The sequence below is a fragment of the Cyprinodon variegatus genome, unplaced genomic scaffold, assembly GCF_000732505.1.
Source record: "Cyprinodon variegatus isolate N-32 unplaced genomic scaffold, C_variegatus-1.0 Scaffold59, whole genome shotgun sequence".
In the NCBI taxonomy this organism is placed as follows: domain Eukaryota; kingdom Metazoa; phylum Chordata; class Actinopteri; order Cyprinodontiformes; family Cyprinodontidae; genus Cyprinodon; species Cyprinodon variegatus.
Window position 1 is genome coordinate 349,386 of NW_015150512.1, and position 22,275 is coordinate 371,660.

The window sequence follows — 22,275 nt, forward strand, 5'->3', positions numbered from 1 at the left end:
GAACTTAAAAACACTTCAAAACTACTAGTGTAGAAATGCTAATAGTCGTTTGCGTCAGCACTCCTGTAAAATCCAGCAGTCTCCTCCCCCCATTAACAGTGACGATGTTCCCCTGGAGTGTTTATACCATGACTGCTCAGACACTGGTGGTGGGAGGTTTAGGACGTATGTGTTGGAAGGGGAGCGGCTGTCCTTAGAACAAACAGATTGATGAGTCTGCCACTTAAATTCAGCAGAAGTGACCCGATGTTGAAAGTTTGACCAAACATGAACTGGAAACATTTAGGAGACAGAATAATGCAGAAATGAGCAATGAGTCAGACAACATCTGAGCAGCAGATCAAATTGACTCCAACTCTTATTTCCTGCCGATTTTCTCTCCTAGATGTAAAGGGAGGTTTCTCTGTTTTTGTAAATTTATCTCTTTTTTTTTTCCCAATCAGTTCCTGTTGCAGAACAATCAAAAACCAGTAGAGACTGAATCCAGATGGTTAATTTATTTCCGGTGGGTTCACTGACGAGGAGCAGAGTAGCGCCCCTCCGCAGCTCCTGCCCCCCGTCCAGAACCAAAGCTGGGTTTCTGTGACATGCCGCCGCGAACAGGGGGGCCCCTGGGTCCCCCGCCACCTCCTATTCGCTCTCTCGGACCACCGGGGCCACCTGGACCACGGGGCCTTACATCTCGCCTGTCACCCTCTCTGGCCGACCGGGTTTTCTTCTCCTCCACATTCAGACGGATGTCTCCTCTGAACTTGATGGGCTGAAAGAGACAACGGATTATAATCCAAAAACATTCAGTAGCCTGAAGTCAACAAAAACAAAGAAGTTGTTCTTACCCGGTTGCTGAGGATCTTCTGTACAGGTTCAGAATCATCAAAAACCACAAAGCCAAAGTTTGGGAGCTTTCCTCCGCTGTTGATCCGCAACTCCAGGACATTTCCATATTCTGCAAAAAGACAGACCACATTTTACCTCCTTAACCCACAAATCTATTTTATTGTTAATATGCTTCAGTTTTTGGGGCTAGAATTTAAACACTATTTAGAGTCATTTCTGCAGAATGAACCACCCCAGTGTCTCAAAGTCATGGAAAAGTTCAGACCCTACTGAATACCCACTGTTACGGTTAGACTTCGCTCCAACTTACGTTCAAAGAACTCTTTCAGTTCCGTCTTGTCCACATCATGAGGAACGTTACCCACAAACAGCTGGTGGGCATCTGGGTACCGAACCATCCTGCGACCCTCCAACTCACCCGGCTCACCTTCTCTAACTAAAAAAAAAGAGTGATATTTATTACTTCAGAAGAGGAAAGAAGTTGAATATAATCCATAAGTTCTTTTTTGGAGGCTCAGCTTGCCTGTACCTGGCCTTGGCCCTCTGTTGGTGGATGGAGGACCCCCAGGCCTCTGTTCTCTCGGCCTCTGGTCTCTCTGTGGTCTCTGTGCCGTCTGTGTCTCAGACTTAACCTCCACTCTTGGCTGCAGCAGAACAGATTTTATATCAGAAATAAACAAAGGAAAAGCGATTTTCTATCTTTTTTCAACTGTATAGGCCTTTTATAAAAAAAAAAAAAAAAGCTTTACCAGGATTTAATCATTTAAGAAAATTTATTTTATTTATACATAAAAACAAAACAAAAGTCTTAAAGGTCTGAATCAATTATTTGAAGCTAGACAGAAAGCTGAACAGCAGGCAGCTAAATGATATTCTGCTTGCTCTTCACATTCCACTACATTTGAAGACTGCTGACTCAAAAAAATAAAAAATATTTAGACCATGTAATAACTTAAATGTACAAACAAACAAAAAAACTATATTTTCCAAAATTGTATTGTTTCTAAACAATGTATACATAAAACTGACTGTCAACTGCATGGGTATTCTGATTTAATGAAATTAAGGAAAATAAAGAGTCTGATAGAAAAGTAAAATGCTGTTTCTATAATATCAATCAGAGTAAGGAGGACCTTAAGCATACCTGAGCTGCAGGAGGAGCCTTTGCAATATGTTGGGAGAAGCCTGAGACTGGGACAGCACCACTTGGAGGGAGGTTCTTACTGGTAACTGATGCCCAAGAGAACGGCTGTCATGGGGAAAAATAAAATTAAATAACAAATTAAAAATAAATGTTTTGTTTTCAGTTCAGAGACCATTTCTTATGGTCTTACCATAGCAGCACACCCAGTGTTGTTTTCGTTAAAGGTAAGGATGACGAAATCATTTCGTTAACCCTCCTTTTATTCATGACGATAACAAAAATTGCTAAACATGGATCTTTGATAACTAAAACATAGGTTTGAGTTTTCGTCAATGAGACGAGACTAAATAAAAATTAGCGGGTCGTCAGTCAGACATTTAAACTGCATATCATCATGCTGTAATCTGCTTCATCCGTGCTGCTGCGTGTTGTATGATCCTGACGCAGCATTGCACATGCTGCAGGAGCACATATGGATCATGGCAGGAATGGCAGGGTCTGAGAAAATAACCCAGAATGGCCCAGTACTGTGCGCTGAACTCTGACAAACTCTGCTCTGATCTTCCATCTGTGCTTGTGCAGAAATGCATTTTTCTGAGTCTGCGCTTCATGCTCCACACTGATGGTTCGCTCTCAGCAGTATGGCTCTTCCAGCTCTCGATATTAAACTATATGGGGCTGATCATCCTCTGCCAAGCATAAAAAATCCCTTTACTATCAATATTTTATTTCTTCCAGCTTACAAGAGGTGATACTAAACTTTCTTTAATTTCTACCAAAAGGAATACCTGAATTATATTCAAATAAAATGTTTCATTGCATTCTGTTTATTTTTTAATAAAGATCCAGAGAAGGTACATAGATCTTTGAATATTTCTCTCTCGTTCACATCTATATAAATATGATGTAAATGTTTCCTTGTTTTGTAGCTAAAACATTTTCTATGTTTCCTTTAAATTTTACTTTTTAGTAGCATATTCATTCAATTTAGGTCTAGATTGCCATGGCATTACAAGGCAATTATGTAGGTTCTGTCTTTATTTCTTTATATCATAACCCTGTGAATTTCAATCTACTTTGACCCCCGAGCAGCAAGGCAAATTCTCAGAAATAAAGCTAAAATTCCCTAAGTAGAAAGAATAATACTTTAGTGCTTTGCTTTTTTTGGAGTAATAAAGATTTTATTGATCTGTGTTTAATGCATAATTCATAGTAGATCAGGAAGTGTTTGCTTTACGATAGAAACATTGCATTTCTAAAACCATTCCTTTATTTTGCATTATATTAGCTTGTCTGCCTGCTATAGTAACCAATATGATGTGCTAAACTAGATATTTTCACAGCTTTAGTGAGACACTTTTTTATAAAGTAGAGCATTAATTCATAAAAAACGTTTATTGGAATTCTATAAATCAAGGTTTTCTACCCAACAGCAAAGATTAACTGCATGGCAGTATTCTATACCCAGCAATTGTAGCATCTAGGCTAGAGCTGTCAGTCTGGTAAAAAATCCGGTTATTCAAAATTGTAAAGGTTAACTTTTTTGCAACATAAAACTGACTAAAAATAAACTAAAATCTTTTTAAGTTTTAGTCGACTAAAACCCATAACATATATTGACTAAAATGCGACAAAGACTAATAATTGTTTTTATCCTGAAAGCTAAGACTAAGACAGTTGTCAAAAACAACACTGGTGACACCTACCCGGTTTTCCTCTGGAGCAGATGGAGCCGTGTCAGCTGGCGCTGTGGCGGGTTCTGTGGAGGGGGGAGCGACTGTAGAGGGACTTTTCTCCGTCTGATCTTCGATTGTGAGGCTTTCTGTTTGCGTCTCCAGCATGGCCTCTGCTTTCAGCTCCACCTCAGCTGCCTCCACCTCCTTCTCCACCTCATGCTCTGGTTCTGGGCTTACTGCAGGTTCTTCCTCTACATCACCAGGAGCCGCTGGTCCTGAACTGAAAAGAAAATCGAGAATATTTAGATATTGGGATACAGAAATTACACATTTAAAACCAGCATTTTGTTTAGCTTAATATTTATAAAATCAGCAACAGGGACATGTTTTCTTATCAAACATATTACAACAAGTTGTAAACAAAGCAAACTATAACCTCAGCTGAGCGACCATCAAAAAACCAGGTGTACAGTTCAGAGCTTGACTATAACACTAAAAACAGGGAACATCATACCAAGCTGTTGGGTCATAGAAGGGGGCAGACTCCTCAGGGCCCACATCAGGGGAGGGAACCCTCTCCAGCTCCTCTACTTCATCTTCCGACTCTGGAAAAATGATGAAGATGTAATATTTACCAACTACTACAATTCACCCGAGACATAAAGAGGCACGTATTTGGAAAAAAGACACGGCTGAGCGAACGTGGCAACTATGGTCTGTCAATTTTCCAGACAGAACTGCATTTCACTCATTACACCCCCGCCATGCTTCTGTGTTTACATCTGTGAGGAAGAATAAAAAGAAGAATCCTTCTTTGCGCATGCGCCCTGAGCGATTTTCTCCCGACCTTACAATTCCTGCTCGGGAGGTGATTGTGAGAGGCTGATCGCCCCTCGTAACCCCCTGTACACGAAACGACTCACGATCAGGCTGAAAGTCGGCCCGATGGAAAGATTCTTGCATGACCAGAAAATCGCTCCCCAAAATCGCACAGTGTACGCCCGGCCTAATATGACGTTTGAGAATATGGTTAAAATGGCCAAAACTTTTCAGTCCTCGGGGACTGTCCAACATGACACCAGAGCTGTTTTGGTACCAGGATTTGACACCAATCTCCACTGCCTAGTACTAGGAAAATTACTAATCATTTTTTGATTTTACAATAGTTGACTGACCAGGAAGTAGACATAATCTAAATCAAAGTGACTCTGGAATCTAGTGCCACCAGAACACCTGAGCAGTGAAACAGGTGGATTGCCTCAATGCAAAGCTGCACTCATGCAGAAATTTTATGAAAATGAGCCCCAACTATTTAGCCACATCTTCATTTTAGTAACCTGTCAAGCAGGTGCAGTTTCTTATCAATAGATATGAAATTTTAACAAGCATTACAAATTTGGCAACAGTATATGAAGCAGCAACATATTGGCTAATATTAGCCAAAAAACTGATGTCACAGCCTCTAAATTCTCCAATATTTCGATGTTGATTAAAACTCTCTGCTTCCGTTAAAAGTTTTCTGTAACTCATTGGTTAATTTTACATGGATCAGTTGTTCCAATACCCTTTGTTGTTGATTTCTAACAGTACAGTGTTAAAAAGGTTAGAAAAGCTTTTATGATTAATACTAATATGGTTTCAGGTCAATATCTGTATTGTGTAGGAAATGAAAAAGACTGGAGAAGCCATAAGAAATATCATTTTACCTTCTGGAGGTTCAGAGTCAGAGTCACCAAACACCTCATCTTGGTAGCGGAAAACATCATTGTGGACATAAAATTTATTTGCAACTGTACCCTGAAACATAAATTTAAAAAAAAATTAACAACAGAAAGATTTTTTTATAAGCCACACAATGTGGAATGTGTAAACACCAACCTCAGGTGCAAGAACAAAGGTCTGCATGAACTTCCTCATGGGTTGCATGTTGTTTGAGAGTTCGCCCATCACCTGGACCACCACGCCTTCATTCAGGGTGGCGTGGGCATCCACATGTCGGATCTTGGTGTGACAATCCCGGAAACTCAGTGCCATCACCCTCTTATGGATCTCCTGAAAAAGAGAAGAGTCCAATAAAAAAATTGCCTCTTTAGTAGCAAAGACATTTACAGTATTTTTTCTGAACGACAAAGAGAAGAAAGGATCAGAACTTGGATCTCTAACAGACCAGAGTAGCGAAAGAATATAGGATAGCAGAAAATGAGGTAGCTTGGATCTAGTGTTATGTCTCCTGCTACACGACGCCACTTACAGCTTGTCCGTAAACAGCCTCTAGTGGTTTCCCATTGCTGTCCAAGCCGCCATGCACATATGAGGAGTTCTTTCCATAAAACCTGAAAGGAGACGCATTTTAACAACTCATTCAATTTTAAACAAGTCAGAGGAATTCATGTCTGATCAAAAAGCAACAACTGATCTCGGTACCTGTGCAGGTAGTCAGGGGCCTGATTCAGGAGTGTGTAATACTGTCGGACAAACTCTCGCCCGACCAGCTGGGCACTTGGCTTCTCCATCACCATTTCTTTGGTCGACTGGAAATCTCTGCTGGGCAAAAGAGGGTGATCTCAATTAAAGTGGCAGATTATTTGAAAATAAATCAAAAGAAAAGGAAGGAGTTTGTCAAATCAGTCAATTTGCACCTTAATCAAGCTCCATGAGACTGTTCATGTAAATCTGTAAAAATCTTTAAAAATGTTTTGTTTTGTGATAAATCGTAATTTTCAGCAGTGTGCTATAATATCAGCCCTAAAGCTCGAAATAGTGATTAAAAACAACATTTTTTACCCAAAACAATGAGGGAAAATGAACTGCACTGCCACTCTGCCAGATGGCGCTGTGCAGCCCTTTTACTGTGTGGCTGTAGTTCAGGCAGTCACAGTGGAAGATGTGGACAGACTCAAACCCCAAATAACATGGATACTAAAATTATTAAATGATCAACATCTGCAGATGAACATACACAGCACTTGCTTTTTATCTATACATTTAATTTTGATAGCTGGGAAAAACCGCAATATGGTGATAATATCGCATTGTGACCAAAGTATCACAACACGCATCGTATCACAACACCCATGCCAATACTCACGCCTAGGTTGCATTCACATCAATAATCAAACTGTAATGCAGCTTATGACTCGTTTTGGATCTTGTTCCAACAGAAGACACCGACAGAGCTCCTCCAGTCCCAGAAGTCATTTCCAGAGTTAAATAGATCGACTAAAACTAAACCCATTTCACATAATCATGCAGCACCTGACCCACTACTGCCCTGATTTAGGAGTTCCCTTTTGGGCAAGTGGCAAAAGCTGGGATCCCTCCATTAAAAGATCAACTGTACAGTTACTCATCTTGGTGGAAGTATGGCATAAACAAAAAAATAAATAAATCTAAAAAGAAAAAAAAAAAAACTGTGACACACGACATTATATATATATATATATATATATATATACACACATTTTTTATTGTGGGAGCATGTAACCAAGTTCTTTATTGGATCTGATTCCAGTTAGATTTTGTCACTGCAAATATCCCAAACCTTAATTCAATTTCCATCAAAAAAAAAAAATTTAGACTGATATGCAGTGCCTTTCTGCATATGCCTGTAGTTGACTTTGAAATACTTAAAGCATGGTATACAACTTTTAGATTGTACTGTGTTTCTATCACTCTTGTTTAAAATCGATTATAGTTATAAATTGTGAAATTGATGTTGTTAAAAGTAACACATATAGAAGAGACTTTCAACATCTCCTGCTATGAGACAGGTGCAAGGCGACATCGATCACATCTGCCATCTGAGCATTATGCTGTACCACACATTAACCAGATTCCGCAAGTTTCATATTTTACTGGATCCAATAATCCAACAATAATAGAGCCAATCTAATAAACCGCAGCTGGAGTTTCTTGTCCATGGATAAAATGAAAAACACTTTTTGAAGATGAGAGCTCAACTTTGACTAAATGTTTAAACAGTGCCTGTTTCATTGGATTCTACTACTTTCGTTGGTCTCTGTACGCCTCACCACAGTGACAACAGAAAAGGCCAAATCTGTACAAAAAGCTGTACTGGGAACGTTACTTTTTGACCACCGTCTTTTTCTAACATCAGAATGCCAAATACTGTAAGAGTTGCACCAGACAAGCTTTAATATGACATTTAAAGAGCAAATGTTTCCATTTGAAAAGGCATCAGTTTGAGTTTGCTCACCTTTTAAGAACCGATGCGTCGCCCTATAATACCAGCAGCCAAAGGCAGTCTGATAACAGTCTGGACGGTTGACAGCGAAAATTGAGACATGCTTCAACAGAACAACATTCTTTTGAGTTGCCAACAGCAACTACAGCTCAGGCTGACATTCAGTGCAAGTTAATACCTAGCCGGATAATTGGTGTTTCAATGTGGGAAAAAAAAAAAAAAAAAAACCCTGCTAATTCTTTTCTGCATTATTAGCTGTTGATATATGAGTAGCCTAATATATGTCAAGTGTCACACAGGCTGAGTCGAACTATATAAACATGATAATCAATTAGGAACACTGTCCTTAATGGAAAAAAACAATGATTCATAAGATTACATAAATGAGCGATGAATTCTATAAGGGAGAGGCTCAACAGCTTCCAAAGGTAGAACTCCTAAAATAATTAAAAAGGAAAACATTTGGATTTCGGATCACAAGCGCAACGCAGAGGATTGACCACAACTGAATAGGTACATCTTCAGATGAGGGCTGCAAAAAACGATTATTTTGCAAATCGATTAATCTTGTCTATTATTTTTTTTCCAGGCTAAATGCTAAATTTGTTGACGATTATTTCAATAATCGATTAATTACAATTGTTTCAGCCCTACGGCAGACTAAATATCAACACTGATAAATGTGGGTTAATATTCTAGTCAAACAGCAAGAAAATATTTATAGAATTCTCAATTTCTTTCAGATTTATTGTAATATCTCTGGTGGCCCAGATCAATGTCATACACAGTTTAGAAGTAAACCAGATGTACAATATAACCACAGACTTTAGGTCATACAGAGAGGACAATTATTCTCATGTTGTATAAAGCATCATGGAATAATCAAAGTTTACAAAGCCCATAAACATCTATGAAAGGCATAGAATAAGCCTCTTTAACTAGTTTTAATAAATTCTTTAAAAAGTTGTATTCTGAGGCATTTTTATGTTGTATTTTATAGATTCTGAGTAATGAATTCCAGCCTTGGAATATTAGTAACATGATATATCTCCTACTATAACAGCAAAGAACTACTTTGCAGTGAGTGCTGGGTAATTATTCAAGTAGCATGCCTTAAGGCTCTCTGTCTGTTATTTATTAGATTAGGTGTAAATGGATGATGCCAGTTTTCTGGAAACTAAAAGCAGTTTCAAAGCTAAAACAGCAGCCTCAATCAGAATTAACATTTCAATAAATTATTCTTCAGATTTTCTCCAGTTCCTAGAAAAATCTTTGTCAAAGAACACTACTGCCACCTACTGGTTTGTGACTTCACAGTGAGGTATCGGTTGTTGAGCAAGTCCCAGTACAGTATCTGGCTTGTGTCTCAATGCGCTACTAACCAAGTAATTTTTGAAACATCCTTCTTCAAGATGTTGGCTACATATCACACTTTTTTTCTCTGACCAGAAACTTGATGGAAAATACCCCCTCTTTAACTTGGCACTCCGACAAACCCATGGTGAAATAAAAAAAATGTTTCTCCCCACTTTTACCCGATGTATTACAACTTCCAACTGCCATGCATGTTGGCATAGTCAGTTTAACAATAGCTCTTGCAGATTTCAATAGCGATGTCCTCTCAAAATCTTAAATAATCGTCATTGATTGCAGATGTGTCTAGTAGCCCCCATTGATTTTGCTTGTAAAACAGGAAGAATGGCATTTGGCTTACCGCACCATGACGTCACTGCTGGAAGATGTCAGCAGTCAGGTGTTACTATATTTTGGCAAAAATGGCTGTTCCAAGACTCAGTAATCACAACAAAAGTTAGTATTTTTATTTTTATATTTTTAGTTAGTATTTTTATTTTTAGAAAAATTTAGACTGATGATGCAGTGCCTTTCTAGGGGGGTCTTACTCCTCAGGTGGAAAAACATCCAAAGAAAACCATATTCCACAATAAACTGTTACTCCGTAGATAAGCACTATATCAATTAAATCACCGCGAACATGTAGCCAGGTATGTAGGTATAGATAATGGTCCATTGATCATTCCTTGCTGACCAGACTTTTCCTACAAGGATACCATTTTGAATTAGACTCACTATTCTTTGTCATTTTATATGGCCCTTAACCAGGACCATAAAAGCTCAGCGAGAGTGCAGGGAAAGTCATCAGGACAACAAAAAGTGGTGAAAATATGAGATTTCCCACAGATCGCTATTTAATATCAAATGTACCGCATGGTGTATACTCGGCATAAAGTCAAATCACTGTATGTTATTTAAACTACACCAGCTAATCCTAGATCTCTGCAGCATGAAGGGAGCCCCATACTTCTGGTAAGTCTGGACTTCTGCAGCAATTTAACACAAATCGAGGGTAAAGACATTTTATAAGTTGAAGGCACATTTCTTTCTTAGTTTGCAGGGTTCCTACAACATAAAGCATGTTAAATTCAAGACTTTTTTGTCCCCTGAAATAAAACCTTAAGACCAACTTTACAATAAACACACAAAAAAAAAACTGCTTCAAATTTAACCTGATGCTTATTTTAACATAAACCATTACTTTCTGGCCAAGCAGAAATGTTTACCATTTTGAAAAAAATTCCATATAGCAAGAAAGCTAAAAAACACACTAATAAGAGACATGTATTTAACAACTAATGAATAGAATTCACAAACTTTGTTTCGATCCCTACTCAAAGTCCATAATAGCTCTGCTTTCATTGTAGGCGTACCACCAAACATTATCCAGAGATTTGGTGCTACTGGTTCCTTTTTCGACAATGGAAATGTCTGTAGAGGCCTTGCAGAGACAAGGGTGGAACAGAACTGAGAAATAGCTGCTGCTTCTCTGTAACTCGATTTTGGCGCTTTGTTTTTCCACTCTTCACATGTCTGACTCCAGAGCTTTGATTTCCATCCTGCCAAGCTCAAATGCCTTCTTGCTGAAAATACACCATTCCTCATATACATTACCTGGTAATGTTTATAGCCATACAGAAAACTCTTGGCTGGTTAGCAGATTTTAATTGAATTTAAACTTCCCCACGTTGTCCAGATAAAAAGTTATTGGTGCATCGCCCCGAGGTCTGTTTGCAACATCGTTTATATTGGTTTGGTTGCCAGGATGGAACTAATAATGGTTACAGCTAAGCCGTTCGTTAAATGTCAAAAAATTATTGTGAATTATTTTAGTTTTTGATATGAATTACAAAGATAAAATCCTATTTATGACTTTGTGACAATTTTAAGACCTATGAAAGAATGCTTCAAGGAATTTTTATAGATAAATCCCTTTTAAGACTTTTAAGGATCTGCAGGAACCACGGTTTGGTCCAAATGGATCAAGGTTTCAGTAAGGCATAAGGGATCTTTACCATGTTTCAGTGGTTTACCAAATGCACAACTTACCTTTTTTTCCCTTCTTATGGGCGGGATGGTGGAGCTAATCATTAACTGAAACATTAGTAGCAGCAAGGGTTCCCTTAGGGACCCTGATTACCGAAGCTCAAATCAAGTATGGACTGCAATCATCGACTATGATGCCTTTTTTATGTCAGAAAACTCGTCAGTTTATATTGCTAGAAACACATTCAGCCATTAACTCACAAGGAATCGTTTTTATGTTCACCATCTAGAGCAAACACTTATGCTGATCGGTCAGTAACAGAACAGTCTCCTCACAGTGGATCTGCAACAAAGCCTAAAGCAACCTGCTGGTCGTGGGGCCCCTTCCCTTCCTTCCTTCAAAACCATAAAAAGCACGATCAGACTTAAGCGTATGGACATGCAACATGTCACTAATAATTCCATGATGTTTATCTGTGCTTATGTTGTTTTTTCAATGTGGACTTAAACACGTTTTCCCCTGAGTGCTCATCGCTGCACGTATAGCACGCAGACAAAGGCCGCGCCATGCCGGCAGTGATGGAGCCGATCGCACCGGCCTAAACACATGGAGCCCACGCGGACAGCAGGGACATCAGTCCACGCTTCCAGATTTAACTTTAGCTCAGAGGACTCCGCTGACCAGGGGGGCTTAACGGCGACAGCTGTAGCCGCCTGCGGCCCCCCAAAAAACAGGGACAGGAGGATCCCCGGCAGCACGTGTCTCTCAGCCTCCCCAGCCATGCTCTCTGCTCATGGCGACCAAAGCTAATCCGTTAGCTGGGTGCGAGCAAGCGGCGAAAAAGACCCCAACAAACTTAAAATCTTAAATCTAACTTTGGACACGGACAAGAATACAGGAGGGGTGGGAGTCACGACTGAAAGGCTAAATAGGAGCTAGTTAAGGGCGGTGGCTACTTCCTGGAAAGCCAAACCGAAACTAGTGGCATTTTAATGTCATTATTTTCTGAATAAATCACCCAATCTACATTTCAGTATTTTCAGTTATATTTTTTTAAACTTATGACACTGCCAATATAGAGTATTTTTAAAAAGACAGTCTAATTACTGCATGAATACATAGCAACAACCATCTGAAAACCAGGGTTTAGACAGAGCCCTGTAGATAAAACACGTTAAATAATCACAATGAGAGAACAAATGTGAGCTTTTTGGCATTAGACATACACATATTCTACATGGAAACAACTTACCGACTGGTCAATTGTGTTAAAACGATTACTGTTCAATCGGTGGAGTTATTGAATTGCCGTAACGGCTGGCAGACACCTAACGGCTTCTCAACGTGCCAGAGTACCCGAATACCTGTCTCTCCTCCGCACTAAAGGCAAGATTCCGCCTCTTGAAACGTTTCTAGCCAATGGAATTCAGAGCTGAGGCTTGACAACCAATCGCTTAAGAGGAGCGGAGAAGTGACGTTACACAGAGCCAATCCAGAGCCATCTCCGCAGCTCTCAGCCAATAAACACGGGAGGCTGAAGGTGCGATGGTTTTAAGAAATAGCATACACCGAAATTGTTGCGTGGTGGTGTACTGCGGGTTTTTATCGCTTGGGGGCGACAGAAGTACTACATAAACGCACGCCGCATCTTTGTACAAACACTACGAATAGCACTGAGCGTTAACTCCTAAAGTAAATTTTTTGTTCAGTCTTATAAATTTGATGGGGGAATTCGGCAATTTGTTGCGGTATATGAGAGGAGATCATATTTCCATCCTGTATCAGCTCCTTTAAGAGCGACTTTTGGAAAATCAGCGTGTTAAGAAGCGCGTCTATTGATTTTTTTCCTTTATTCCTATCTTGTATTCTTTATCATTTGTAAGTTTTTTTTTTATAAATTGATCAAAATAAATGTAAAAGATATAAAGAAATCCATCTTTTGTTAAAGCAGGGATGCATCCAAATGTTTAATGATCTAGAACTGAAGGACTGGCCTTGGCACCTCCAAAACCTTCAGATCAAAGGTTATTTATTTCTGTAATGGCCCAGTCAAAGTCAGGAAATAAATCCCCAAGAGGATCTGTGGGAATTGAGGGGTTGTTTTTCTGTTCCTGCTGTGGCAGAGAGGAGGCACCGCATGATTATGGAAGAGCTCCAGAGGTTGTTTCACATTCCTAACGCTGGAGTCTGGATTAGCGGGTGCGGATGGTAACTGGGTGCTCCAGCTCTCCCTCTGCTGTCTCTCAGGGGACCAAAATGAAATAAAGCACACAAAGTAAAGAATGCTGGAGCAGAGTCTCACAGAACCTTAACCTTATAAGGCAGTATACAGAGTTTATGAACATGAGATCCCTACAGCCAAAAAACACATCCTGTTTTCTTTTTTTTTTAAGTAGCCTATTTCATATCGTTGACATACATCTTGTTAGTCTGTATTTTTAATATTGATGACCAATATTACAATTTAATTATATATATTTCTTATTTGATCTATTTTGCTTGAATAACAGAAGCTGCTATAGAGAGCAGAGGATTAAAGAAAGACCAGAGGACAAGTCTTTTGGGAAGGAATTATCTGAACAGTCAAGTCTTGCACCGATCATCAGTGGGATTTAGAGCAGTAGGTTCATCCAGAATCAGAATCAAGTTTATTACCAAGTAGGTTTGCACTTACAAGGAATTTGACAGGGTGTTGTTGGTGCAGACAAACTGGATATATATACAGAATTTATAGCCATCTGTGGATATATCTATGGATATACTATTTTTGAAAAAATGATTGTTCTGATGAATAAGTTGCCCCTATGACTTTTTTATCAGGGGACTTTTGAAAAGAATGTGATTTTATTTAAACTTATGAGAATAAAGGATCTTAATTCAAATGCATGCGTGCATTTCTAGATTTTTACTTCTTAAAAAAAAGGATGTGAGATATTACAATCTTGGCCAATATCTAATGGCGATATTGTAATTTATAACTATCTATATACAATATAAAACTTACAATATAATATGCAACATAGTGTCAATTGGACCATTTTAACACTTAAACAGATAGGTGTTGAAGCAGATATAGCTAAGATTGATTTATAAGATAAAAAGAATGATAAAAAATGCTACACAAATCTCAGTTTCGACAAAAATGAAATATTCATTAACAAAACATTAACGATGGATAGTAGATGGGGGTATAGCAGCAGTGCATGTGCTTCACTTGATCTCAATTCATGGTCCCTGAATGCATTAATGAATCGACCAACACATGTACATCAGCCAAAACCATCCATCCATCCATTTTCCGTCACGCTTCTCCCAAGCGGTTTCGCGAGGGGTGCTGGAGCCAACTGTCTACAGGCAAGAGGCGGGGTACAACCTGGACTGGCCGCCAGTCCATCGCAGGGCAACACATAGCAAACAACCATTCACACACACACTCGCATCTAAGGAGATTTTAGAGAATCCAATGAACCTAACAGTCATGTTTTTGGACTGTGAGAGGAAGCCAGAGTACCCGAAGAGAACCCACGTATGCTCAGGGAGAACATGCAAACTCCATGCAGACAGACTCAGCCAAAACCAATAAAAGACAAAAAAAAAGCTAATGTTGGCTAAAAATCTAAATTAACCTAACTATCCTGGAAACTTTACCCAAGTCTTATACCTATGTTGCCTTGTTGGTTCCTTATTTTTCTTGATGCTGTTTATTCATTGACATCCTCTGACATTCCCATGACCCCACATAGAATATAACTTCATTTATGTAGAAATCAGTTTTTTACACAGATGACTCTATTAATTAAAGTCGCGTGCTAAAAGTTTAAATCCTCTTCCTGCGCTGGTCTGCTCTCATTCTGTACTATTTGTTCTGATTCAGGTCTGCTAATGCAAATTCTAACCAAAGGTTAATATTTAACCTGTTCAACAGAAAAGTGACAACCTCCACATGGCTTCTTTGTTCTTTTGCTTCCTCAAGTCAGCATCAACATTCAAAAACTTGATTTCCACCCTCATTTTATTTCTTTTTTTGGGGGGTTTAATTTTTTTGGCTTATATCTGAGAGAGGTCATGGTGGGAAGAAGACATTTTTCAGCTCCTTCACAGAGCTACCAGGATCTGGCAACCCTTGAGCTCAATTTCACATTACTTCTGTTCCTGTTGGTGCAGAATCATTTCACGTCAACTTGTATATTTATATATTTCAGATTCGTCAAAATGTATAAAAGGTTCAGTTAAATTATAACTTTATTTTGTTCCCCTATAGACTGTCTGTAGATATACTATTATAAAAAAAAAATATATATATATAAAAAAATAAGTTGACACTATGACCTTTTAATCAGGGGACTTTTGAAAAGAATGGGGTTTTATATAAGTTATGAGAGTAGAGGGTCTGAATTCAAATGCATGCATGCATTTCTAGATTTTTACTTCTAAAAAATTAGGGATGTGAGATATTGTAATCATGGCCAATATCTAATGCCAATATTGTACAATTCAACTAGCAGATCACCTATACCAGCATTTTTTCCCCGAACAAATACTTACAGCCACTATATAGTTTCCTCCCTCCTGTCCCGTGCAGTCGTTGCAAACATTAGTTCAGCTTTCAGCATCTGAAACCTCAGAAGGAATAAACACCACCAACACTTTCACTCTGCATCTCTCCTGAATCAGTTGGGTGGACATGATCTGCTGGCACTGCAGGCATACAGTAACCCTCACTTGCTTTTCCCAGAAGCAATGCCTTGTTTATCGGTGAGTTATATTGGTGGAACGGCTGATGTCTGATACAAAGCTAATATCGGCCATTACATGTATAAAATACTGGGAATCCCTACCAAAAGCCTTGAGATAGGGTGTCATTTTACTTCAAATCTACAAATAGCTATGAACTTGCTGTGGTCAGGCTGTATATTTCCAGTCAAATAGGTTTATATTTGTTTTTGTAATATAAAAATATTTGAAGAAATATGCATAATTTTCTGCAATGCAAATCTGCTAAGCTACAAAACATAATATGATAGAATATTAATCATTTTGACGGTTACACTTTATGTAACTACTAAATGTTTAAAAATATTATTAACAAAGACTACAGGAGTCTATAACCTACAGACTGATGCGTTTTTAAAGCTACAGACGGAGGTTTTTAAAGCTTTTTTATATGTATGACAGGATTTTTTGGTATACATTTTTCAACAGACTTGAGGATAACCTTTCTTATGCTCAAAAGTAAAAAAAAAATGACAAAAATGTCACACATGAAAAAGAAAATCTGGCTGGCGGTGCAATATACAGATCCAAGGTCAGATCATCTCAGTGACAAATTCCTTTGCAGAGAAGACCGATGCAGATATGGAGCCATGCTCAGATGTTTTTATAGACATTTATTCATTAAAGAGATCGAACGAGCTCTTTGTGTCACAAAAATAAACATGGTGAGAAAAACTCTCAGCCTGCGAGGTTTCCCCCTCATTCCAGCAAATAATCTGCTTTTAATTCTTTTCAAATAAGCACAAAGACGCACCCCTTTAAAAGGCACAGATCACAGAACAAGCGCACTACTAGTAGTCAAACTGCTAAAAAATAAAATGAAATTACAGTGAAAGTAAAGGAGCCCACCACCAAAAAATTGCAAAAAAACAAACAAAAAACTGAACAGTAGGTTTATAGGAAGCAAGCAGAGGGAGATTTATTTAGAAACTTTATTTTCGACTTTACAGTTTCATTCTTTTGATCTCAGCTGGTCAAAATGGAAGAAAAAAAAGAAGCCCCGAACACATCTTGGAACAGACAGCATATAATATTGTCAATGTAAATTTACATCAGAGGTCTTTAGTTTTATCTTACTGGTGTTTTTCTTCAAAAAACAAAATAATTCAAATGTTCACAAATATCTGATGGTTAGTACCAACTGTGAACTTAAACGTTTTGGAAATGTTTTAGTGGTATAGCTAGAAAAAGATAATTGATAATAGGAAAGAAACAACAAGCTTGCAATTAGCACCTTGACTGTATTTTATTTTTTTTTTTTCATTAACTTATGGATCATCAGCACCTTATCTGGTTGTTAGTGACTAGAAGTTTGTCTCAAACTTTTGCTGCACATTAAAAGAAGTTAGATGATGAGGTCTTTATCCACGTCCTCTGTAGACAGAAAAAAAAACCAAAACATATTAGTCAGTGAGGACATATAAAAGATTGGACATACAGGACAAATAAACTCAAATTATATTGGAATCTGAGTTTATAATGGTATTTAGACAACAAAACATTTAATACATTAAGTTTATGGTTGTGGTGAAAAGAAACAAACAAACCAACATGACAGATTCTACAGCACATCATCACTTATTAATCAAACATGAAACCAGAAAGGAACGGGGTGTTTTTTGAAGTATTTTCAATCCGATTATATGATTTATAAGAAAAAGTAGCTGTTGAAGATTTTCAGTCATCCAGGTCATAGTTATTCCAACAAAATTAAAAGTTTGAACTTCCTGGATGGGAAGCGAAACATCTTCACACTTGGAAAATAAAGTCCAGTGTTTTATTTATTTTTTTTTTTACTTTTGAAATTTGTTGAAAATAGAGCAGCAGCCATGTCCTAGTGATCAAATTCACTTGATTCATGTATTGTCATGAGTCTGACTGCAGCTCTGAAAGCAGTTTGGGCAGTTGGCTACTTTGTATCTTACAGGCGTGTGTGTTAACACAGTGCCAAACAAGAAAGGTTGTATTTTCTGAATAATTTTTTTAGCAAACATAAAAATTGTACGGTAAAAACAGGTCCACCCCTTAGTAATGGGGAGTTGTTCAGGTTTGTTGGCCTGCAAGACCCTATTTGCGGCAAGTCTCTGAAAAAGGCATGGGCCAATATCGGGACAAAACCCTAACCACTCCCTTTTCAGAGGCATGGGCCAGTATCAGGTTCATTTGCAGGCCAAAAATGACCTCAACAACTCCCCATTAACAAGGGGTGGACCTGTTTTTTCGGTTCAATTTGCATTTTTTCTAAGCCATAACAAGGCTTTTGTTAGGGCTACTTTATAACCCAGAAACTAAACACTACTTCAGACATCTTGAATTGAGAAAGCTTCCTGGATGGGAAGCGAAACGTCTTCACACTTGGAAAATAAAGTCCAGTGGTTTGGTTTTTTTTACTTTTTAAATTGTGTTAAAAAGAAAGCTGCAGTCATGTCCTACTGATCAAATTCACTTGATTCATGTATTGTCTTCAGTCTGACTGCAGCTCTAAAAGCCGAAATTTTTGGCAGTTTGCTGCTTTGAAGCTCACCGGCATGTGTGTTAACACAGTGCCAGACAAGAAAGGTTGCATTTTCTGAATAATCTGTCCACCACCTCACAGAGATAATCAAATAATACGAAGCAAAACAAATACAAATCATCCCTCCAGTTTCACTGAAAGGCCAGTATTAGAGGCGAAAATCTAGATGACGATAAAGTCATACAAAAAACAAGTGTTTTTACTGCTGAAGCTTATAAAGAAAGGAAGATCCCTTACAGCTTCTACATTTTGGCTTCATATTTGTAATAAGTGATAGCAATAACCTGTCGCGTGTTCTTGTACTTTTGAGGTTACACAGTAAATTTTGCAGTGTTAAGGTTAGAGATAAATTTAAAACCAATCCGAATGCAGTTGGTCCCACTCTAAATTAGTGTAAAATCAACTCCTTACATAGTGTATATTTGAGTTTGCATACTTAACACTGGAATTTACTGTGTAGATGTAAATTCTACTGTTTTCAGATAAGAATTTTGGGAAGTTTTTATTTTCTTAGTTCAAAACAGAGTTTTGGGTTGAGGCTGTGTTAGCAGTAAAAAAAAATTATACGAAACAAAAAGGAGGTTGTCCTCCGTGGGTCACTCACGCTCTTTGATGCCGAAGCAGGAGGCCCACTCCTCCAGGGCGATGTATTTGTCGCCATCAGCATCACATGTCTCGAAGAAGCGGGTGGTGCAGTGCTCCATGGGAATGAGGGGAGCACGCAGAGGAGCAAGCTCAGAGTGGGTCAGGTATCTGATGAAAGCACAACAAAACATATAAAGTCACTTTAATCAAATCAGCCCAGATCACCTCAGCAGACGTGTTTAAACTAGGAAGATCAGAGTCGCTTTTCCAAGCCCAAAATTACTGATATGACCATGCATGATGGTAAGAATGTGATTATTAACAAACAAGGGAAAATATTCTGATAATTCTTGCAACCAGCATTACTGCTTATACAATTGTAGAATGTATTAGTAAGCCTTTAAGTTTGGATTAAAGTGGCCAGAAAGGAGAATTAAAGTAAAAAAAAATATCTATATTTTTGCAGATATAGCAAGTATGTGTACCAAAACTGTGACATCATGAATAATAAGTTAAGCCAAATCCATATGGATGAATTTATTTTTTCTTCTAAATTCTCTAATGAAACATGGATGAGACGTGTAAATATGAAGTATACATAAGCATTACAATATCAGAGGTGTTAAAAGTATTTATGTTTATTACTCAAGAAAAAATTTGAAATCTTAATGTATATAAACACTTTTTTAGAAGTTAGAGTATCAATATCAACTTTACTGCATCAACGTATTAATGGAACATTTTTTCTACAATTCTGGATGATAACTTCCTTAGACTTCATTTTCCTAGTTTTATAACTAATGGTAACAGTGTCAAATTGAACTTTGCATTATCTTTAAAAACTATCTATTTTGGTATGTGGCAAAGAACAAGTTGGTGCAGCAACTGCAAGATATTAATTGTCTGAATAAAGCAAATTTTTTGAAGGGTTTTATTTATTTATTTTTTATTTTTTTTTATTTTTGTAATACCATACTAACAAGCCATAAAAAAAGAGCTTAAATAAAACAAAACTGATGCGTCGAGATAATTGTAGAGATAATTGCAAAAATATGTAATCAGAAGAGGTAAAGTAAAGATTAGCCTAAATCCCTACTTAAAGGTAACAAAGTACTTGTACTTTGTTACTTGACACCTCTTCACTATATCTAGGTTTTTGTGCAGAGATGTAAAATGTCTCATTAGTTCTGCAGCCTGGATCAGATAATGCAGCATCTGCAGCTTTTTCCTCACTTCATGAGCTAAAAGAGGAGCTGAAAATCGTCCCATCAGCTTGTTTTCCACGTTCTTACCCATCGACGGGGTGCTGGTCAAGCTGACCGAACTGCCAGTGGACAGGGAAGATGAACATGTTGTAGTTCTTCTTGAAGTCACGAGCCAGGAGGTCCAGAGAGTGGTCACCGGCCTGCAGCCTCTTCTCGTTCTCATAGATCTTCTTTACCTGAAGAAACATGACCAGTCTATTTTTATATCCCAGATTTCGCAAAGCTAAATCAATTATAAATTTTTTAAATGTTTTATGGAATGTCAGCAACAGTTTATTCCAACAAATATTTAAGTGAGTAAAATGAATTAATCCATACAGAAATTTTTATATTTTCAATTGTCCATTAATTGTGAATGGAATTATGAAATAATGTAGCTCCAAACAATGTTCCTCTTCTTAAATATGGCTCCCTCAAACATCACTACAGTCAACCATCTTTTTTTCTGACACCCTGATGCAGTGTATGAATAATATGAAAGAATATCGACTAAATCAATAGAACCCTGCTAGGCTGCTGAAGTCACCGAGAGAAAAGCTTTGTGAGTAAAATCTCAATATGTGAGCATTTTCAAATGTGTCAGAAAGTATCGATGCAGCAGGTTTGTGTTTTTCTGCTTGTATTCTGTATTTTCCATTAATATCTTAGTCTATCAAACGGTTGCTACTGGCACATTTTTGTCAATTCCAACCATTCAATAACTAGTAAAAGACTCATTCATGTATTTTAATAATGTGCCTTTTCTCACCCTAAGCTTCTGCTTCTCAGTCAGCAGATTGTTGTCCTCGTCACGCTCGTATAGGGTCACCAGAACGTTCTTCAGCCAGTCCCTCATACGGAGAGGGAACTCATTCAGCTCGGTGTCCAGGCAGGGCTCGATATCTGCACAAAGCCAATAATACCAATAATCAACACAAACTTCAGTCAATTAACTTATTCCTCTTATTTGATGACTTAGGGACATATTATATAACCATAAGTATTTATAAGTATTACAAGCAAATCTATGTGTTTTATATGGTAAAATCAAAAGGTCTGCATTGTAAGATTGTTTCAAAGCTTTTTATGCTCACTTTATTCTACAGACTGACTACTCTTAACTTTCTGAGATGAGATGTGCTGTAATTTCCATCCAAATCCAGCAGCCCTTACTGATTTCCCTGAGCAGCGTACATTGTGTTCAGACAAAACACATAAAAAGAAGAAAGCATGTTTAGACGGAGTCTGCAGGACCCAACATGACAGTTCAACCCACATATCCATCTCAGCAGAGTGTAGACATGAGAGCAGAGAGTACTCTAAGAGTCTGCTGAGATGAGTTTTAGCTTCTTCATTTTATCACACCTGTGAGAGGGAACTAACAAACAGGGTGTAAAACAAATACCAGTCTATTTCCCCAAGTGGTGCAGACGAGAGGGGTCAAAATTTCAGCTGAATAGGGCTTTTCCTTTGCCTGCGGCCTGCAGAGTAATACGGTACAGAGGGCTTTACAATATAATCTGTAATACATCAGAGGAGTTTAATCACTCACATTTGCAGGGTCCAATGTAGTCAAGGTGAAGCTTGTGGCCCTTCTTGGTTCCCTCCAGAGTGCACTTGGTGGCAAAGAAGTGGCAGGAGGAGTCATAGGTCTTGTTGTCAGTGCCGCAAACCTGGAAACAAAAAGCAAATCAACCAAACATGAATATATTTATATATAATTAACTAATTTAGTAATCGATTAATTGCCAACCTGGACTATAGAGACTATAAAATATACCAGTAAATATACACACTTAGAGCAAAAATTGTACAAAAATAGTAAAAGAATATATAAACATTTTGCATTCAAGAAAAAAAAAATCTTTCAATAGGCTCTATCCAGCCTCTTCAAGTGGAAAAGTTTTATTTTGCAAAAAGTATTCTTTAAGGAACCTTTTGCTACCCAATTAGTAAT

General features: G+C 38.0%; 2 protein-coding genes across 3 annotated transcripts in view; both read right to left on the reverse strand.

Moving 5' to 3' along the window:
• Positions 1–511: 511 nt before the first annotated feature.
• On the reverse strand, positions 512–12,600 carry g3bp1 (GTPase activating protein (SH3 domain) binding protein 1). Of its 2 annotated transcripts, none has more exons than XM_015371529.1 (12): positions 12,454–12,600; positions 6,082–6,198; positions 5,909–5,990; positions 5,536–5,709; positions 5,364–5,454; positions 4,172–4,262; positions 3,688–3,937; positions 1,982–2,086; positions 1,367–1,481; positions 1,148–1,273; positions 837–946; positions 512–760 (listed from the first exon to the last, which is right to left on the reverse strand). In XM_015371529.1, the coding sequence occupies exons 2-12, from the start codon at positions 6,174–6,176 to the stop codon at positions 512–514; spliced, it is 1,488 nt and encodes a 495-aa protein (XP_015227015.1). In that variant the 5' UTR covers positions 6,177–6,198; positions 12,454–12,600. The 2 variants fall into 2 exon arrangements, with proteins under 2 accessions (XP_015227015.1, XP_015227014.1); XM_015371528.1 differs by having other exon boundaries at positions 1,361–1,481.
• Positions 12,601–16,892: 4,292 nt separating this feature from the next.
• Positions 16,893–22,275, reverse strand: part of sparc (secreted protein, acidic, cysteine-rich (osteonectin)) — a 19,741-nt gene continuing 14,358 nt past the window's right edge. The window contains exons 6-10 of the mRNA XM_015371517.1: positions 21,871–21,991; positions 21,088–21,221; positions 20,367–20,515; positions 19,094–19,242; positions 16,893–17,348 (exon numbers count right to left, since the gene is read on the reverse strand). Of these exons, the coding sequence (XP_015227003.1) occupies positions 17,320–17,348; positions 19,094–19,242; positions 20,367–20,515; positions 21,088–21,221; positions 21,871–21,991 (582 nt within the window). The 3' untranslated portion in view covers positions 16,893–17,319. The remainder of the gene's footprint in view (positions 17,349–19,093; positions 19,243–20,366; positions 20,516–21,087; positions 21,222–21,870; positions 21,992–22,275) is intronic.

Coding starts and splice junctions, on each gene's coding strand:
- g3bp1 (XM_015371528.1), bottom strand. CDS start 6,176: ATGGTGATGGAGAAGCCAAGTGCCCAGCTGGTCGGGCGAGAGTTTGTC. Junction 947..1,147: donor ACTGAAAGAGTTCTTTGAAC/GTAAGTTGGAGC, acceptor GTCTTTTTGCAG/AATATGGAAATGTCCTGGAG. Junction 761..836: donor AGAAGATCCTCAGCAACCGG/GTAAGAACAACT, acceptor TGTCTCTTTCAG/CCCATCAAGTTCAGAGGAGA.